Below are 21,658 nucleotides of genomic sequence, written 5' to 3'. Positions count from 1 at the left end.
CTGGTGCGTATTGAAGCTCTCCCTCGGAACGATCAAGGGCACCTGAAGTGCATCTTGAACAGCCCTATAGCATGCTCAATTGTACACCTGGTAGCGATGTGGCTGTCGTTATATCGACGCTGTTGCTCGGTGATGGGGTTCCTCAGAGGTGTCATGAGCCACGTGTGCAGGAGGTATCCCTTGTCCCCGAGGAGCCAGCCCTTGCGGGTGTTCAGTGCGTGGAAGAGGGGCGGGATGTTGGATTCCCAGAGGATGAAGGCATTGTGGCAGCTGCCAGGGTATCTGGCGCACATGTGAAGGAATCTCTTGCGGTGGTCACAGATGAGCTGAGTGTTGATGGAGTGATGGCCCTTCCTGTTGATGAACAGTCCTGGCTCATGTGGAGGTGCTCTTATTGCTATATGGGTGCAATCGATTATACCCTGCACCCGTAGGAAGCCAGCCACAGAGTGGAATCCCACTGCCCTCTCCGTCTGGCTGAGGTCGTCCATGGGGAAGTTGATGTAGTGCGAGGCCCTGCGAAACAAGCCGTCGGTGACCTGCCTTATGCACTTGTGTGCAGACGACTGAGACCCTGGCGATGTCCCCGGTGGCACCCTGGAATGATCCAGAGGTGAAGAAGTTGAGGGCAGTGGTGACTTTGACAGCGACAGGTAAGGAGATGCTGCTCGGGCCCAGCCGGGAGCAGCTCGGCATGAAGGAGGCTGTAGATGTCCGCGACTACCTGGCGACTGACTCTGAGCCTCCATATGCACTGCTCCTCAGAGAGGTCCAGGAAGCTGAGCCTCGGTCTGTAGACCTGTGGCGAGGGTAGTGCCTCCTGCAAAGTCGCTCTCACTGTTGTTGCCCTCCGTGCTCTTGTGCAGGTGCCTGTGGCGCAGCACTGTGTTGTGGAGCTTCACGTGGCGGAGGTGGACACCGTGCCTGGTGAGGCTGGTGATGTCGCTCGTCCTCGGATGAAGTGGTGAATGCAGCCATGGTGCCCCCCCATCCTGACAGTATGAGTTTGAGGGGGTCCGCAAAGTGGGTAAATATGTTTGCACAGCAGAGTTTTGGGTGGAAAGTAATAATTTTGAGTGAAAACACAAAGGTGTTGCAGCCAAAACGTTGTCTGAAGTGACAGAGTGCCCTGCTGCAATAAATGAGGTTCTCCCACCACCTGTCAAATAATCCTTTGCATCTCCCACTGGCTGCTGGCTGAAACACGTCTGCTCCAACAGGGAATGTTTCCCACAGCACGGGAAGCACGCTGAGGATCCTTCAAAATTGCACCCCTGCCAAAATCTCCACTCAATGAGGTAGTTCAAGTACCTCAACTATCAGACAAACTATGGAAATTATCATCCCGCCGGCTTTAATTGCCGGTGGGACTCCCGCATTCAGGAGGCGCACGCACCCGGACGCGTCACTGGGGAACCCGGAAGTCAGCGGGTTGGAGCCGGGCTCCGAACCCGGTCCGGATTTTAGCGATTTTCGAAGCCCCCCCTGCCCCCAACGCACTCGCTCAGTCATCCGAAAATCGGCCCCAGTCTGTCAAACACATACCCTCTGCATACCCTTCGCGCTCACAAAAGCTTTCCCTTTCTCTTCCGAGTACTCCTACGTGGTGCATCCCCTGTGGCTGCAGCAGAGGTAGTGACAGGTTGCTCATGTTCATGCTCTGACCGATTAGATGCTTTGGGCCCACGCCCTCTGGGTTTCGGTGCCCGTGAGGGCCCCTCCAAAGACTGCTCCACCTGCACACGTGCAGGGGCAGACTCGGCCACCTGGAGAGGAGGCAGCATTGTGGGTACTGGTTGAGAGGGGGGCAACAGGTGAGATGTGGGGGCGCTTTGAGTGGCGTCCCCACTTCCATGTCCCCTTTCGCCATCATCCCTCTCCTGGGCCAGGCCCACACCACTCCTACAACCCTGCTGGAGAACAGTTTGGAGGACATGTATGATGCCTTGGAAGCCCAGTTGTAAAGTTTCTGTCTGCCTGTTTAAGGTGGCAGAATGTTGCTCACCCTGAGTCCGAACGGCTGTTATCAGGGCCTGAATGAACTCATTTGTGAGCCGTGCTTGAAGCTCAACGAAGGCTAGCCTTCTCTCCATCACAGACATTCCCGCACTTACCTGCGACACTGTCTCAGACATTCCCGCACTTACCTGCGACACTATCTCAGACAGTTGCACATGTCCCTGTGACAGTATCTCAGAGATTCCCTCAAGTACCTGTGCCACCGTTCCACTCATGCAGGAGTTGGACTCCTCCATCCTCTGCGCGATTATGGAGAGTGTGCGTGGCACCTGTTCCAGTACCTCACAAATGTGCTGCTGCCCCTCGATCACTCTCCTTTTAAAGGATAACCCCCACCATTCCGCATCTGTGTCCAGCTGAACAGAGCCTGGAGAGAAGTGCTCCCACCGACACGGACTCTCCGCAGCTGCCCCTGCCACCAGTGTCTGCTCGTGCTCACATGTAACTCACCAGGTGCCAACCCAACTAACTGAGGACTAGAACCCACCGAGGTGTGTGTATCTGTGCTGATGGATGGCTCGCTCAGATGTGACGGTGCACCCTCAGACGCTGGCAGGTCCTCTGAGGAATCGCCCTCTGCCGTCACAGCGGGCGCTGAAGGCCCTGTAAGAGAACAGAAGGCAATATTAAGCATGATCACAGATGTGTCATGTTGCGATGAGCATACTGAGGTGCTGAAGATGGCAAGGCATGTTAACATCAATTCATATTATGTGTGCTGAATGTTAAAGTTGTGTCACCAGACGTTTGTCGGGTGCCAGTCTCGGCGTCCCCGACGGACAGGCACTCGAGGGTGCGGCTCAGCTCCAGCGCCTCCTGCTCCGCGTCTGTGAGGATGACAATTTGTTGTGGCCCCCCTCCAGTCCTCGCCCTCTCCCGTGCATTTTGCGCTCTCTTCTAGAAGGGGAGAGACGTGTGAGTGAGTGATGGTGAAGTGGCCAACCGAATGCAATGGTTTGGGTGAGGCTGACCGTGAAAGAGATGCATCAGAGGGTGAGTATGAGACAGAGCCATGACATTGTATGAGGATTGGGTTGAGTGGTAGTGATGGAGAGATTAATGGGGAGGTGAGGAAGTGCTGAGGAAGTGCAGGTAAGTTGAGAATGAGCCTTAAGTGGTTGTGAGGAGTGATGTGATAGAGTAGTGTTGGCAGTTCAGAAGGAGATGGGGGATGGGGGCGGTGATGTGGAAGATAGAATGTATGAGAATGAGTAAGTGTGCTCACTTTGGCTGACCTAGTTAGGTCATTGAAGCGCTTCCTGCACTGGATCTAGGTGCGGGGGATGTTGCTGCTGCTGGTGACCTCCTCTGCCACCTCGAGCCAGGCCTTCTTGGTGGCGGAGGCAGGCCACTTGCTCCCGTCCGCCGGGTAAAAGACATCCCTCCTCCTCCTCACCCCATCCAGTAGCACCTGGAGTGAAGCATCATTGAATCTGGGAGCAGCCTTGCCCCTGTGCTGCTCCATTGTGCTGTGTGGGTGTTTGCTCCAGGAAAAGACATTGGAGCAATGGCCCTTTAAATAGAGCTCCTCCAGCTGACAGCCTGTGATGCGGGTGTGCAGTCCACCCGCTGCGCAGCTTTCGGACGACAAACCCGGAAGCCACGTTAAGTGGCACCAATTTGATCACGTGGGAAACGGACATTTTTTATTGGTCGGGTTACCCACGCGCCCATTCACCCCCCCACCGCTGCCATCCCACCTCCACTCTAATATCGGGGCCCCTGAGAGGGTTCCTGCTCCTGATTTCTATCCAGGGATATCTGCTGGAAAGTGCAATGTGGCCATTGCGTGAGGACAAGATCAGGCTCAGCCCTCCATGATGAAATGCTTGACCAAAACTTAAGGCGAGCAAGCAAGCTGGAAAGGAGTTAGGCTGAGCAGTCAGACCAGCTGGCAAACCAAGAAGCACTTGGACTGGGAGTGACAGTGAGCAAGCAGACAGGCTGAGACTACCTGCGTTTCATTCCACTCACTGAGCCTGCTGACTGTACTTGCGATGCTCTATACTCTCATAGCATTGCAAGTACAAAACTGCAAGCACATTGGGCATGATTTTGACCGGGAAGGGAGCGGGGGAGGAGATTTTTGGGTGCAAAACTCAGACGGTAAGTTGGCGGCTCGCGATCACAGAGGTCAACAAATTTTACTTTTGGGCTTCACGCCCAGCAGCAAACCTGATTGACAGGCTGGATGGCTGTCGGGCAGAGATGCCTGCAATAGCAGGCTGCAGCCGGGGATAGGAGGGAGAGAGGTGGGGGGGGGGGGGAATGAGGGATCATGGGCCAGGGAGGAGATCGGGAGGTCTGATGCCAGGAGGTGGAGATTGGGGGACCGGGGAGGACATTGGAGGTCCGGGGTGGTGGAGATCGGCGGGGGGGGGGGGGGGGGGGGTGGGGGGGCGGAGGGGGGTCTGATGCCAGGACTTGGAGATCGGAGGTCACTGGAGGTCGGGTGAAGAGTTGGAGGTAGGTGGGGGGAGGGGGGGTCCAGCCGATCGTGGGGGTTCTGTCGACCAGGTGAGCTTATTGGGCCTGAATGAAGCACTCCTGTTCCTCAGGGCCCACAAGCAGTGCAATAAAGGCACTCACCTCATGGATCCGGCCCTTCCCACCTGCTTTCACCTAATGTGAATCAGAAGCGATGGGAAACCCAAACACGTAAGGTTAAATTCATTTAAATTTTCCAATACACAAAGAATTAAGTACTTCAAGTATCTCAATGAGGTACACTGCCCCTTTAGGTATCGCCCTGCTGGCTTTCAGTGGGGGCGGGACTTCCTGGTGTTTGCTGTTCACGTGCAGACAAACCTGCCTGGGTTAAACCCAGAAGTGGGCGAGTTGGAGCCGGGATATGGTCCCACTCCAAAAAGCTGTTATTTTAACCTCCCACCCGCCCCTGACCCCCACTGAATGGGAGCTAAGAACTGTACACCAAGTCAGAGCACAGTAAAAAAACACAGCAGGTGGGGGCCAGAAAGATCTCTGGGTGAGCAGGTTGGGTAAGGCTCAGGGCAGGACCAGCAGCAGTAGGGCAGGACTTTGGATGGGGGAAGCTTTAAAAACATTTTTTTTGCAGATGCCCTGTGGCATTGCTCACAGCATCACTAGGAACAGGCGGCAACCTTGGAGCCAAAACTAAGCCCCTTACAGAGGTTAGGGCTCAGGGGAAAAACTTAATATATCCATGGCAATTGAGCAATATAATGGACAAGTTGAAATAGGTTTTGCCAATTATTTTTGTACACTTGTTACTCGTGTATTGCACGGTATATATTTTGGGTGATCTGATTTGAACCTTGTGCCTGACCCTGATTTGAAATTTACACCTGAACGCATGGGAACGTTTTAAAAAAAAATCTCAGTTCTTGTGACATTAAAATGCAATTTGTCAACATTTGTCAGTTAAAGGAAAATTTTTACTTTTTAAATTTAAATAAAACTATAAACAATTATTAAATACATTTTCTCATTGTAAATAACAAATTGCTTACATAATATGCTGCATGAAAGCAGAGTTGTGTTTTGGGACTCAATCGGTGAGGGGGAATCCATTTGATACTTAATGTGACTGACATTCCCACTACAACAGGGGGAGCTGGTTTGTTACATCTGTGGAAATTCCTCATCAGATTAGTACTACTGAATTGGTGTAACAGGATACATCGTATTGGTGAGATGCTTTTCCTCAAAACTAATTCTGTTGGGAGCTTGTGCTAGTTTATTCAAATCAAACGTTTGGCTGGTAATTAATATTTTATTTGGAGCAGAGAGAGTCATAAATAGTTGGCTGAGAATTCTTCCTTCCATCAAAAACGCTTCATTAAAGACCCAATAAAAGCCATTTTAAACAAGGATAAACCAAACTCAACTGTATGGCTGGGGTTTTCTGCTTCTGTGCTCTCTAGCCTGCATTTTCCTGGCCATTAAACTGAAGGAGGGAAAAATGCAGGCTGGTGAGCCCAGAAGCGGAAGCCCTGGCCTATAACTCTAGAAAAATACAGTTTTAGAAACCATATTCAACAAGCAATGAAATTCATTAAAAAAATGTAACATACATTTTATTTAACATAATCTTCATAGAAATTTGAACGTACCAGTAAAAATTAATGTACCGTTGAACATAACTGGAAATAAGTGTCAATTCTATTTAATGGCAGTTTATAGTAACCCCTCCTTCTTTTGCCTTTATTTTCAGCTGTTGCCTTCCCTTGTCATTGCTTGGTCGCAGATCCATCTGCTCAACACCCACTGGCATTTGTTATTAAAATAAAAGGCTGGTTTTATCTCCTGCTAAAGGTTTGCCTCATCTTGCTGAGGAGTCTCCAGCATCGAGTGCTGGATGTTAGAAAGGTATGCATGTCCCAGCAGCTGTTCCACAGCGGCATTAGCAAAGAGCCGGGAGTAGATCGGTCTACCTTCTTGGTTGGGAAGAGAGAAATCAGTAAAGATGCATTAAAAAAGCGAGAGGTTAGGGTGGAAGCAGAGTATCTGTTCACTGTCTGCTTTTCAGCGGGATGTGGAGATGCCGGTGATGGACTGGGGTTGACAATTGTAAACAATTTTACAACACCAAGTTATAGTCCAGCAATTTTATTTTAAATTCACAAGCTTTCGGAGGCTTCCTCCTTCCTCAGGTGAACGATGTGAAAATGAAAACCTCGAAATGAAATCGCATTTATAATTCACAGAACAATGCTTGGTGAGTACAGACAGTTTTTTCAACTGCCCGTTGCCAAGGCAATCAGTGTGCAGACAGACAGGTGTTACCTGCCGGGTAGGTAATTTGCTGCGAACGATGATGCAATTTTTCTCTTCCCCCTCTCCCCTCAGCGGGAGGGGAGAGGGGGAAGAGAAAAATTGCAAATGATGTCTCTTTGTCATCTGTCAAACTTTATAATAAATATGTTTTACCGTTGATATAAAGGTGCAGTCTTCTTTGAACCCCGTTTGTTAATGATAGTTTCTTTCCCCATTTATCAAATCGAACACTGTTCAACTTAAGTTCAAGCTCTGCAGAGGAGCAAAGTTCAAACAGTAGAAAAACAGTACCACTGTTAAAGTGTTAAACGGCAACATCATAACATGGGACTCTTAAGAGGACAGGATAAGTGTTTCTAACGCTTCCAAAATGATCTGGTCTGACTACACAAGTCATGAGTGGGATAGCCATTCTCATGAGAGGAGATATTTACAGTTTCTTGTTGCTAGCACATGTTCTGTTTATAATGCTACTAGTTTGTGTGTAGCTTTATCAGCCCAGAGAAAACAATCACTTCGTCTTTTATGAATGCTGTTATTCCTTTCTGTCCAGTCCCAATGAATCCTCCAACCCCCCTCCCCCTCCAATCCCCTACATCAAAAGGTACTTTAATAGCGATAGTGTACTATCAGCAGGACCCCAGGGTGTAAGGGAAGCAAACCCGAGACTGTTCAGGACCCAGCTTCTCTATTCGGCCAGCAGCTCTGGGACATTGAAACATGGCTTCTTATTGGCTCTCCAATGGGTCAATTAGGGACAGACAGCACAAAGATAAATTGAAAGGGGGGGTGGGGGGAAGAGAACGATAACAGCATTCATGGCTCATTGGTCTCCTGCTGAATGCTGCTCTCCCTGCATCAATAATGAGAGTACTTCAGAGGCCCAGCCACCAGGATGGCCAAGCAGCACCAATTCCTGAAATTCTAGAAAACAAATGACTAGCCCAGCCACACCACATCCCCATGCACTATCCAGTGTTTAGTCATGAGTTTTTTAAAACCTTAAATCACTGCAGTAACGTAGATGAACTACAGTATAAATAATATGTGACCTGTTTTATTGGACCACCGTGGACACCAATATGTTAACACAAGAAAATTTGCTGGTAGTCTGTTACACAGGCGGGTGCATCTGTAGAATAATCAAATTTAATGGATCCCTACAGTATAATCACACTTCATATCTTCATATTAGGGTCTACACTGACAACCAAATAGTGTTAGGGCTGTGCAACTGTGCTCTGTTTTGTTCATGTTATAACAATTGTTTTAGAAGTACTGAAATATATTCATTGTGATAATAGTGAGATTTCATTCACCCAGTTTGTTTTCTTAAAGTAAATCTTGTGACCAGTTGAAAGCTCAGTTACAATTGTTGAAACCACTTTTCTATTTGCTGCGATTATAGTTTAAAATGATGACATGGGAGAAAAACATAACACCCAAGACTTTGTTTCACAGCAAGAGACATTCCACCCCAAGTCAGACTGTGTGAAGTTGGAGCTACTACATTTACTAATAGAGTTGGATACCTATGTTGGAATATCAATCTCAACCATGGAATACCATTCAAACTTGCCTATCCTCACTATGCAGCCTGCCCACTATGTGGAACACTGAGCAGCAGCTCAGTCCAGCATGACTCCTGTTGTCCAAAGATCAGCATTGATAGCAATAATTTAGAAACCCAGAGCCCGACTGTGAAGGTGCTCAATTGATATTTGTAGAGGCACAGCCATTTTCCCATGGATGACTTGGCACCAAACGTACCTGTTATAATTCAACTCTCTCACACTATTAGTACTCCCCATCAGAGCTGCAAACCCATCATTGTGCAAATCTTAGTTGGGAGATTTTCAGTTGTGAGTTAGCTGCTTGCCCGAAGCATCCTCTCATGGCAAAAACAGGAAGCTGGGCTTGTCAGAAGAGGAAGGCTTGTCCATGCTTGCTGGGCACTTGGTTTTAATGGAAGACTTTCACTACTGCTATGGATGCTGGGATAGCCTCATCTCTATAACATTCTCTCGATTTCTCTCACCAGAGTGAGGAAAAGCACAAGAAATGTCGGAAATTTTAATAGTCAAAAGACAGAATGAAACAAAAGGAAAGTATCAAAGGCAAGACTCACACTGTGAAGTTCAAGATGTAGTTATACTTCAGATGCTAAATAAGGCCTATTCTAAAGGTACGACTCTGCTCAAAACAGGTTCTCACAAAATAGTCACATTACTCAAATTTGTACACTTCATTGTGATGCAAACCAGAAAGCAGTCAAGTAAGGGTTATGCAAATGATGGTGGGGATGGATGGGGTTTCCTGCAAGGCCCCATTTTCTTCCTCCATCATCCAATGGTTGTCGGTGATGAATAACGCCTCCGGGAAAGATGCATTGGAGGCTGCTTGTGGAGGGCTAGAGGTGCCTAACAGCAGAAGGCCACAAGGGACCCAGAACTAAGTTTTTTTTTACAACACTATTCAAAAAAAATTGAATTTTAAGAATTATTAAATTTTTTTGTAAAAGTTCCTTCAGTTTTATTAAAAAAAACTTTTTAAAAAGTTGAATTTTTTTAATAAAAGTTTTAATCTTCCAGAGTGGACCTTGGGTACCTATGAGGTCTACTTTAGGCCACCTCCTGCTCCTCTGCTTTGAGGAGGCAGAAGTGGAGGATCAGGAGGACTAACGCAGAGATGCCAGGCTGAATAGGCACCTTTGGTGGACTCCAGCCCCTGCCCACTGCTGACCACGTCTCCCTCTCTGCGGATCCAGGTGACGCCATTTCACCGTGACCCCTAGCAATGCTTCAGAAAGCCTCTCCTCCCTCACAAAGCAGTAACTTATTTGAGCCAGCTGCCAGGCAGCTGAGGGCACAGTGCAAAAAGGAGACCTTCAGCTGACTAAGATCCGAGCCCACTCTCAAATGAGTTCTGCCATCATGGGAGCCCTTTTAGCAACAAACTCAACTCAGTCGCCTTCTGACATGTAGCTCTCCTCCTCACTACCAAGACTCCCATTTGAAGATCATTCCACTACTCCTTCATGCAGCATTCCCTCACTTTGTTCCAAATCATTCGGCACAATTCCCATCAGTGACAAAAACATCTCACTGGCAACAAATCTGACAACTTTCCTACAGTTTACAATCATGTGTTTCCCCTTGGTGCCCTTTCAATCGTAGCCCGCTACTTCTCCTACAGTGGGAGGAAGTTCTGAGGTGGCTGGCTGGTGATTTTCAGCAGGAGCTTTGGGGGCATTAAGGTGGCAGTTCCTTGTCTTTGGTTGTGGGCTGTTTGCCCTTTAAGGAGTAGAGAGTGAAGGCCCTCTGCTGGACATCATATGGAATGGAGTCTAGGTTTCAGAAGGCATTCCTTAAATCAGGGTCAGATTAGGTGTTGGCAATGAAAAACTGATCACAAGAGCCTTCCACTGCTTCCATATTCAGCTGTGAGTAATGGAACACTTGCAGGAGAAGGAAGGGGTGTGGAGGATATTGTGGGTCCTTCTGCACGTGGGTGGCAAGTCACAGATAGTGTTTGATGCAGTGAGGACAAGATGGCTGTAACTGGAAATGATAGTAATAAGAGTAAAACCATCTCCTGTTGCCTTGGCTGCCCTCGAGTGGCTTTGAGCAGCTGTGCAGGAGTTGCTGCCTCAGAGAATATGCTGCCAAGGTCACCTCCTTCCATGGGACTGGATTGTGTCCTTCCTTCCTTCACGGCAGAAAAACTGGGTCCTCCTTTGTCAGACTACAGACAGTAGCATCTCAACTGAAGGGTTTGTAAATCAGTGGGCTCGGTTACTCAAACACTGCAACGAGCCACAGCTGAATATGGAAGCAGTGGAAGGCTCTTGTGATCAGTTTTTCATTGCCATCACCTATTCTGACCCTGATTTAAGGAATGCCTTCTGAAACCTGGGCCCCGTTCCATATGATGGCCAGCAGAGGCACTTGATGGCTGCCTTGGCCCTTTCAGCTGTTGAGGCAACTCTGGATTTACCTCCCTCCTCCCACCATGGGTAGATTGCCGATAGAGGGTGCTAAGAGTCTGCAATGAATATGTAATAAAGGTGCACAGATAAAAATTGGGCTGCTTCTTAGAAGAGTTACACTGACAGATGGAAGTGAATTTTAATAATATTTTGGCAGTAAAATTCACCACTAAGGAAAATATAGCCCAGTGTTATTATTTTTCCTGGCTGATCTCATGTGGCATTGCTCATAGTTAGTCTGGGTCTGGATCGCAGCTGTGATTTTTAGCTGCTAACCTGACCTGCTCACTGCTCGGTTACTACTTGTGGGGAAGTGGGCCAAATAGGTACATTGAGGTAAATTAGATCCCAATTGATGAGGGAAGTTATGTAGATTGGCACACTTATTTATAAATTCCTGGCTTTTGCCCATGGGGAGATACCTAAGTTATTAAGGTCAGAAAAAAACTAGTAGGAAATGATTGGCTTTCTTTCTCTTTTTTTAATATATAAAAAAGAGTGCTCAGTTGAAGTGGGACAGACATGTACTAATACACAAGACACGTGTACACACAGCCAGAAAAAAAAAGAGATACATGCCCATCTCTGTTAACATTGCTCACAGTGGGTCGGAGAATATGCTGCATTATTCCATGTAACGTTCCAGGGTTACGGGGAGCGGGAAGGAAATTGTTCATGAATTTAGATTTGAGGTTAGGATCAGATCAGCCATGATCTTATTGAATGGCGGAGCAGGCTCGAGGGGCCGATTGGCCTACTCCTGCTCCGATTTCTTATGTTCTTATGTTCTTATATTATCAGGGCCACCGATTTACGATGCTGAGTAAGTGAAATTATGTTTTTATAATACAATATTGTGGAAGAGTTGGCATTTTTGGCTTTGAATTCCACAATTATGTTGATATTTATGTGGAAACTAAATCAGTGGCCATGATTACTATTACATATGCAGTTAATTTTATCTTTTTTTTAAAAAAAGTGCAGGATACAGAGGAAGATATCAAGGAACATACTGCAGTTTGAAAGTAGGTTGCTTGTAGGTACTGTGGAGTGGGTTGTGTTATTTGATTCTGTTGGGAGGGTGGTCCTGGTGTGTGGCAACACTGGGAGAGAGTTGATGGGGTCTGGGAGGAGCAGAGGGATGTTAGGCTCTAGAAATGGGAGGAGTGTGATTGGGTATGAGAACAGTGGGGAGAGCAGGGTTTGGCAGTATTCATTTACCTTTACCCCTTGTGGGAATGTGTCTAGTCTGTACCCAAACTATCACCTCTTTGAAGGCCTCCCATTGCTCAGTTACTGTTTTGCTTGCCAGTCTTTGATTCCATCCACCTGGGCCAGATCCTTTTTCAACTCACTGAAATAAGCCCTCTTCTAGTTAGGTATTTTCACGCCTGAATGTTCCTTGCCTTTTCCATAACTATTCTAAACCTAATGATATTATGATCACTGTTCCCCAAATGCACTCCTACTGAAACATGTTCCACTTCATTCCCCAGAATTAGATCCAGCACTGCTTCCTTCCTTATTGGGCTGCAAACATACTGATCAAGAAAGTTCTCTTGTACACATATCAGGAATTCCTCCCCCTCTTTATCCTTTACACTGTCATTATCCCAGTCTATATTAGGATAATTGAAATTCCTCATTATCACTACTCTTATAGTTCTTTCTGAAATTTGCCTGCAAATTTTCTCCTCTATCTCCTTCCCACTATTTGGTGGTAAAAGCTCCTCTATTGTTGCTTAATTCTAGCCAAATAGATTCTGTCTAGCCCTCCCTCTTGCACCATCTCTCCAGCCATGCATTAACCTGTCTTATCTTAGTTCCAGAGATTACTACCTTTGAGGTCCTGTTTTTTATCTTCCTCCCTAGCTCATAAAACTCAAAGCAGGACCTCAACCCTTTTCCTTCCTGTGTTGTTGGTTCCCACCCTCAAAATGAGGGGATGAGAATGGAATTAGGGAAGATAAACTGGAAAAAAAAATCGACAGACAAAGAGATAGCCCAGCAGTGGGAAGTATTTAAAACGGTGATCAATAGAGTTCAGGAGAAATATATTCCTCTAAAAAACAAGAACAAACTAGCCAATAATGAAACACCATGGATTAATAAAGAGATATGGGAAAATTTGAAAAGGAACACACTAAGTACATAGACAATAAAGGAGAGAATGACAAAAGGGAATACGAAGTTAGGAAGGATGTCAAAAACAATTAGGAAAGCAGAGTGGAACTAAGAAATTAAATCAAGGAGTATAAAAATAAATAGTAAACTATTCTATGGACACATAAATAACAAAAGAAAAATCAGAATAGGGATAGGGCCACACAAGGTAAACTCACAAATAATGACAGGGAAATGGCAGAAATATTGCACAGTTACTTTGCCTCAGTATTTACTAGGGAGACAAACAAGGTGGGTATGACATTAGAAGAAAAGATCAAAAATGGGAATCAGTGGATGGAGTCATACCTAGCACAAAGGAAGATGGTAGTGGTTGTTGGAGGCCAATCATCTCAGCCCCAGGGCATTGCTGCAGGAGTTCCTCAGGGCAGTGTCCTAGGCCCAACCATCTTCAGCTGCTTCATCAATGACCTTCGCTCCATCATAAATTCAGAATTGGGGATGTTCGCTGACGATTGCACAGTGTTCAGTTCCATTCCTAACCTCTCAGATAATGAAGCAGTTTGTGCCTGCATGCAGCAAGACCTGGACAACAACCAGGCTTGGGCTGATAAGTGGCAAGTAACATTCGTGCCAGACAAGTGCCAGGCAATGACCATTTCCAACAAGAGAGAGTCTAACCACCTCCCCTTGACATTCAACGGCATTACCATCGCCGAATTCCCCACCATCAACATCCTGGGGGTCACCATTGACCAGAAACGTAACTGGACCAGCCACATAAATACTGTGGCTACAAGAGCAGGTCAGAGGCTGGGTATTCTGCAGCGAGTGGCTGACCTCCTGACTCCCCAAAGCCTTTCCACTATCTACAAGGCACGAGTCAAGAGTGTGACGGAATACTCTCCACTTGCCTGGATGAGTGCAGCTCCAACAACACTCAAGAAGCTCGACACCATCCAGGACAAAGCAGCCCGCTTGATTGGCACCCCATCCACCACCCTAAACATTCACTCCCTTCACCACCGGCGCACCGTGGCTGCAGTGTGTATCATCCACAGGATGCACTGCAGCAACTCGCCAAGGCTTCTTCGACAGCACCTCCCAAACCCACGGCCTCTACCACCTAGAAGGACAAGAGCAGCAGGCACATGGGAACAACACCACCTGCACGTTCCCCTCCAAGTCACACACCATCCTGACTTGGAAATATATCGCCGTTCCTTCATTGTTGCTGGGTCAAAATCCTGGAACTCCCTTCCTAACAGCACTGTGGGAGAACCTTCACCACACGGACTGCAGCGGTTCAAGAAGGCAGCTCACCACCACCTTCTCAAGGGCAATTAAGGATGGGCAATAAATGCCGGCCTCGCCAGCGACACCCACATCCCATGAACGAATAAAAAAAAGATATAAAGACATTTAAGATAGAAAGGGGGAGATAATTGATAAACTAATCAAACTTAGAGGGGATACAACCCCTGGTCTGGGTGAATTGCATCGTGCATATTAAAAGAAGTTAGGGAAGAGATAGCAGAGGGACTATTACATATATATAAAAATTCACGAGAAAAAGGAATAGTGCCAGAGGACTGGTGGACAGATAATGTGATTCCTATATTTAAAAAGGGAGATAGAACCAGTCCAGGGAACTATGGACCAATTAGCTTAACATCGGTGGTAGGAAAGATCATGGAATCTTTACTCAAAGATGTAATAGAAAAACATCTCGAAACAAAAATATAATACGGAATGGTCAGCACGGATTTCAAAAGGGAAAGTCATGCTTGACCAACCTTATTGAATTCTTTGAAAAAGTAACAGAAAGGGTAGACCAGGGTAATGTAGTAGATGTAATATATTTGGATTTTCAAAAGGCCTTCGATAAGGTACCGCATTGTAGACTCATGACTAAGGTCAGAGCATGTGGAGTCAGGAGACTTGTAGCAGAATGGATAGCAAGCTGACGATATAACAGAAAACAGAGAGTAGGGGTTAAGGGTACGTACTCAGACTGACAAAAGGTGGGAAGTGTGTTCCACAGGGATTGGTGCTGAGACCACAGTTGTTCACAATTTACATTAGCAATTTGCACTTTGGAATCGGAAGTACAATTTCAAAATTTGTGGATGACACGAAATCCAATCCGGCCAATTACCGCCCCATCAGTCCACTGTCAATCATCAGCAAAGTGATGGGAGGTGTCATCGACAGTGCTATCAAGCAGCACTTACTCACCAATAACCTGCTCACCGATGCTCAGTTTGGGTTCTGCCAGGACCACTCGGCTCCAGACCACATTACAGCTTTGGTCCAAACATGGACAAAAGAGCTGAATTCCAGAGGTGAGGTGAGAGTGACTGCCCTTGACATCAAGGCAGCATTTGACCGAGTGTGGCACCAAGGAGCCCTAGTAAAATTGAAGTCAATGGGAATCAGGGGGAAAACTCTCCAGTGGCTGGAGTCATACCTAGCACAAAGGAAGATGGTAGTGGTTGTTGGAGGCCAATCATCTCAGCCCCAGGACATTGCTGCAGGAGTTCCTCAGGGCAGTGTCCTAGGCCCAACCATCTTCAGCTGCTTCATCAATGACCTTCCCTCCATCATAAGTTCAGAAATGGGGATGTTCGCTGATGATTGCACAGTGTTCAGTTCCATTCGCAACCCCTCAAATAATGAAGCAGTCCGTGCCCGCATGCAGCAAGACCTGGACAACATCCAGGCTTGGGCCGATAAGTGGCAAGTAACATTCGCGCCAGACAAAGACCATCTCCAACAAGAGAGAGTCTAACCACCTCCCCTTGACATTCAATGACATTACCATCGCCGAATCCCCCACCATCAACATCCTGGGGGTCACCATTGACCAGAAACTTAACTGGACCAACCACATAAATACTGTGGCTACAAGAGCAGGTCAGAGGCTGGGTATTCTGCGGCGAGTGACTCACCTCCTGACTCCCCAAAGCCTTTCCACTATCTACAAGGCACAAGTTAGGAGTGTGATGGAATACTCTCCACTTGCCTGGATGAGTGCAGCTCCAACAACACTCAAGAAGCTCGACACCATCCAGGACAAAGCAGCCCGCTTGATTGGCACCCCATCCACCACCCTAAACATTCACTCCTTTCACTACTGGCGCAGCGTGGCTGCAGTGTGTACCATCTACAGGATGCACTGCAGCAACTCGCTAAGGCTTCTTCGACAGCACCTTCCAAACCCGCGACCTTTACCACCTAGAAGGACAAGGGTAGCAGGCACATGGGAACACCACCACCTGCATGTTCCCCTCCAAGTCACACACCATCCCGACTTGGAAATATATCGCCGTTCCTTCATCGTCGCTGGGTCAAAATCCTGGAACTCCCTCCCTAACAGCACTGTGGGAGAACCTTCACCACACGGACTGCAGCGGTTCAAGAAGGTGGCTCACCACCACCTTCTCAAGGGCAATTAGAGATGGGCAACAAATGCTGGCCTAGCCAGCGATGTCCACATGAACGAATTAAAAGAAACAAAATTGGGTGGTGTGGTTAATACAAAGGAAGAATGTGTTGAAATGCAAGAAGACACTAAAAAAACTTGCAGAATGAGCATGTAATTGGCAAATGAATTTCAATATAGATAAGTGTGAGGTGGTGCATTTTGGTAGGAACAATAACGAGGCCACATACTGCTTGGATAATAAGAGTCTAAATGGGGTAGAAAAACAAAGGCCTCTGGGAGTACACATACGCAAGTCAATAAAAGTAGCGATGCAGGTTAATAAGGCCATAAAAAAGGCAAATGGGGTTCATTTCTAGAGGGATAGAACTGAAAAGCAGTGAAGTTATATTAAACTTGTATAGAACCTTGGTTAGATCACACTTGGAATACTGTGAACAGTTCTGGTCTCCATATTATAAAAAGGATATAGAAGCATTGGAGAAGGTGCAAAAAAGATTCAAGGATGACACCAGAACTAAGATAATATACTTATCAGGAAAGACTAAACAGGCTGGGGCTCTTTTCTCTAGGAAAGAGAAGGCTGAGGGGTGACCTGATAAAGATCTTTAAGATTATGAAAGGGTTTGATGGGATAGACGTAGAGAAAATGTTTCCACTTGTGGGGGAGTCCAAAACGAGAGGTCATCAGTATGAGACAGTCACTAATAAATCCAATAGCGAATTCAGGAGAAACTTCTTTACCTAAAGAGTGGTGAGAATGTGGAATGCGCTACCACAAGATGTAGTTGAGGCAAACAGCATAGATGCATTTAAGGGGAAGCTGGCTAAACACAGGAGGGAGAAAGGAATAGACCGATATGCTGATAGGGTGAGATGAAGTAGGGGGGAGGAGGTTCGTGTGGAGCATAAACACCGGCATAGACCAGTTGGGCTGAATGGCCTGTTTCTGTGCTGTAGGCTCGTTGTACTTCGATGTTCTGCATCCTCTCAGTGATGTCCTTTACCCTGACACCAGGGAGACATTACACAATGCAGGACTCATGTCGGCGGTTGCAGAAACGCCTGTCTGTCCCCCTGACTATTGAATCCGCTATTAACCACTGCATTCCCACACTTCACTGTGCCCCCCCCCCGTGCAGTCCTTTGCCCTGCGGTACCATGCTCCGGACTGAACTCTTTCGAGGTGTTGTCACCCTCACCGGTATTCAATACTGAAAACCGGTTTGTGAGTGCCACACTCCTGGAGGATTCCTGCACTGCCTGCCTCTTCCTACCCTGCCGGACGGCCACCCACTTACTGTCCTGAACTCTCTGTGGTTGTGGAGTGACCACCTCCTGGAACGTACGATCCAGAAAATCTTCAGTCTCCCTTATGCCCTGCAGTGATTCCAGATGCTCCTCAAGCTCAGAAATCCTGAGCTCGATTAGCTGGAGGCACTTCATGCACACCCTTAGAGGGTAATGCAAGGGGATGGCAAAACTGGGAGCTGGAGTTGTGGGATCATAAGAACATAAGAATTAGGAGCAGGAGCAAGAGTAGGCCATCCGGCCCCTCGAGCCTGCTCCACCATTCAATAAGATCATGGCTGATCTTCTACCTCAACTCCACTTTCCCGCCCGATCCCCATATCCCTTGATTCCCTTAGAGTCCAAAAATCTATTGATCTCAGCGTTGAATATACTCAACCACTGAGCATCACAGCCCTCTGGGGTAGAGAATTCCAAAGATTCACAACCCTCTGAGTGAAGAAATTCCTCCTCATCTCAGTCCTAAATGGCCGACCCCTTATCCTGAGACTATGACCCCTAGTTCTAGACTCTCCAGCCAGGGGAAACAGCCTCTCAGCATCTACCCTCAGAATCTTATATGTTTCAATGAGATCACCTCTCATTCTTCTAAACTCCAGAGAGTATAGGCCCATTTTACTCAATCTCTCCTCATAGGACCACCCTCTCAACCCAGGAATCAATCTAGTGAACCTTTGTTGCACCCCCTCTAAGGCAAGTATATCCTTCCTTAGATAAGGAGACCAAAACTGTACACAGTACTCCAGGTGAGGTCTCACCAGAGCCCTATATAATTGCAGCAAGACTTCCTTACTCTTGTACTCCAACCCCCTTGCAATAAAGACAAACATTCTATTTGCCTTCCTAATTGCTTGCTGTACCTGCATGTTAACTTTCTGTGTTTCTTGTATGAGGATTTCTCTGAACACCAACATTTAATAGTTTCTCACCATTTAAAAAATATTCTGCTTTTCTATTCTTCCTACCAAAGTGAATAACCTCACATTTCCCCACATTATACTCCATCTGCCACCTTCTTGCCCACTCACTTAACCTGTCTATATCCCTTTGCAGACTCTTTGTGTCCTCCTCACAACTTACTTTCCCACCTAGCTTTGTATCGTCAGCAAACCTGGATACATTACACTCGGTCCCTTCATCCAAGTCATTAATATATATTACCCCCAGCTCCTTATCTTGTGTAACAACCTTTTATGTGGCACCTTATCAAATGCCTTTTGGAAATCCAAATATACTACATCCACTGGTTCCCCTTTGTCTACCCTGCTAGTTACATCCTCAAAAAACTCTAATAAATTTCTTAAACACGATTTCCCTTTCATAAAACCATGTTGACTGCCTAATCATATTATAATTTTCTAAGTGCCCTGTTACCACTTCCTTAATAATGGGATCGAGCATTTTCACAACGACTGATATCAGGCGATCTGGCCTGTAGTTCCCTGTTTTCTCTCTCCTGGGGGTACAGGGAAGGATGGAGGGGATCCTGGTGTTTAGAGAGCATGTCTCAGGGTGTGAGGCCAATCGGGCATGATCAGACATCTGGGACGAGTGGGAGAGAGGTCTGATGCGTGGGAGCATGAGAAGGGTGTGTGTGTGTGTGTGTGTGTGTGTGTGTGTGTGTGTGTGTACGCGCGTATACAGTTAATGTGGTCTGGAAGCATTAGTGTGGTCCTGCGATATGAGCAGTGAGAGGGCCTGCAGGGTCTTTGAATAATGGGATGGATGTTGTGGGATCTGGAAGTTTTAGGGTGGCGATCTCAGGCTGCAGAATTATTTGGGAAAGGGCCATGGGAGCAGGCAACTTGGAGGCATTAGGGTTTGGTAGCATTAAAGGTCTGGTCTCTGGCCATGTTTGGAAAAGGGAGGGAGGGAGAAGAGAAGATGCAAGGATCTGGCAGGATTGAGAGGGGAGGTAGGGTCCCAAGGGAAATGTGACCTGATCGTCCACCAGCCTGTTTGGGGAAGTCATTCAGCTAGTTGTTCTGTTTTAGTTAGTTAGTTAGTTTAAAGTGTAAAATGTGCCATTACAGTATTAGCTAACTGCGCAGACAGCATTCAAGTTAGGGGATCTGGGATCTGGCAGCATTGATGAGTGGATCATTCACACTCTGTTGAATTGTCTGACAACACTAGGGGCAGGGGTGGGGGGGGGGGGGGAAGGGACGGTCGTGAGGCCCATGAGTGGCTGAGAGCGGAGTGAAGGTCAGGCAAAGCCTGAGCCCAGGATACATCAGAAGCCAAAATCAGGGTTGGGACCAGCAGTGGCTTGGAGCTAGGCAGTGATGACACTTGGTGAACAGAAAGCACATGTGGAGGAGGAATGATAACACAGAGGCTGGACACCAGAAAAATAAATCACTTGTGGAGCCAGAGGAAACTGCCAGTCTGAGGTGCAAAGTTGCTGCACATGTGCATAATGGTAAAACTGGTTTTAGTCTGTAACCCTCTGGTCTGTGTGGCAGTATCTGTCATTTTGAAGAGAATATGATTGCATGGTGCAAAATGACATTAAATCCAGTAAGCGGATTACTGAAAATGGGGTAATTGTCAGCTCTCAGGTATGCACCTCCGCAACGGCAGAGAAAAGGTTCCACTTCCAGATTGTAGGAGCCAAAGATCCACCAATGGGATCTTCTGACTGAAAAGATTTGGAAAACCTAAAATTGCAACAAAGGTCAACTATAACGTCCTTGCTGAGATCAGGTTAGTAATCGAACCTGGGACCTGTTAGTCTGTAGGGCTTGGTGTCTTTATCAACTAGGCAATCAGGGCATTTCCTTAATTCACAGTGACAGTCATACAGGATATTCTGGACTTCATCATTACAGCAATTTCAACTGAAATATTACATGCCATTGATCATTGGAAATTGTGTCTCTCAAGAACAAATTAAACTGAGTATTCTTCATTCATCAATTCAGCTTCATTGAAAATTTCTCCTGTATTCCAAGTGTAATTACTTACATTCTTTCATCATGCCAATATCCTGGCATCGCTTGAGTCTGCATGCTTGGCAATGCCTTCTGTTATCCTTTGTAATTGAACAGTTGCCATTGAAAGGACAGGTAAAATTGGCACTTTTCTTCATGCTTCTCCTGGGGGAAACAAAAAAAATAAATCAACTCAGTGACCAAGACTATAAGTATACACTTACAAAGGACAGGCAGAGACCACACTAATTTCCTTCTTTTGTTCTTTGAGGACTGTGACAACAATTTTACAACTAATGAAAAACAAAATACTAGGCGATCAGGAAGCCTCAACAATTGAGCAAGGCTGTGTGCCATGAAATGTTAGGATGGAAGAAAACAATGGCAATTCCCCACACAGAGTTCCCAGTCTTAGCTGAGCCATCAAGGGAAGGCAGTAAGCAAAAAAAAAAGTTGGGAAAGGAGAAGAAAAAAAAAATCAGGCAGGATTCCCATTCCTGAGCAGTATTTGGTGACTCCTGCCGGAACCTGTATGTGAGTGAAAGGATCCAATCCGATTTGGCTGCAATACCACCACAGTCGAATAGCCTGACACTTGCTGTCCAGGCTCACATTGAGAATGGCCACTTCAACAGGGTACTGGAGGACTATCATCAAATCTCAGCTGTTTCAGGGGAGGAGTGCAGTAAACTGGGGAAAATATATATTTGTATTGTTGTGGTAAATCAAATCAAAGTGTTAAAGAAAACTTTCTCTCCATTTGGGCTCCTTTAATCAGATCAGCCATGATCTTATCAAATGGCAGAGCAGGCTCGAGGGGCCGAATGGCCTACTCCTGCTCTTAATTCGTATGTTGAATGCAATATTGGGGTTCCTGAAATTTGGAGTACAGCAATCAGAGAGGGCATCAAACGTCAGAGTCCCAAAACAAACAGCTGGGGACAGAAAACGATTTTGTTAGTTGTGAAATTTATGCCAGGAAAAAATAAAATTAGACTTCTAAATTAGCAGCGGATATCACCAACTGGCAAAGATTTAAACTAATAACAGGTTTGAATTCCTAGGAGCATTTTGCCCATA

General features: G+C 46.6%; 2 protein-coding genes across 3 annotated transcripts in view; both read right to left on the bottom strand.

The window, feature by feature from the left end:
• LOC137307305 (vitamin D3 receptor B-like) overlaps nt 1–21,658 on the bottom strand; it is a 274,444-nt gene that overhangs the window by 51,485 nt on the left and 201,301 nt on the right. For both annotated transcript variants that reach the window (XM_067976766.1, XM_067976767.1), the window contains one exon: nt 20,613–20,743. In XM_067976766.1, coding sequence (XP_067832867.1) covers nt 20,613–20,743 — 131 coding nt within the window. The remainder of the gene's footprint in view (nt 1–20,612; nt 20,744–21,658) is intronic.
• The window catches only part of LOC137307306 (myosin light polypeptide 6-like), a 448,832-nt gene that overhangs the window by 271,687 nt on the left and 155,487 nt on the right, over nt 1–21,658 (bottom strand). The window lies entirely within an intron of this gene.

This window comes from Heptranchias perlo, chromosome X, assembly GCF_035084215.1.
Source record: "Heptranchias perlo isolate sHepPer1 chromosome X, sHepPer1.hap1, whole genome shotgun sequence".
Lineage (NCBI taxonomy): Eukaryota > Metazoa > Chordata > Chondrichthyes > Hexanchiformes > Hexanchidae > Heptranchias > Heptranchias perlo.
The sequence above is the reverse complement of the archived record's forward strand: the minus strand, read 5'-3'. Positions and strand labels throughout refer to the sequence as shown.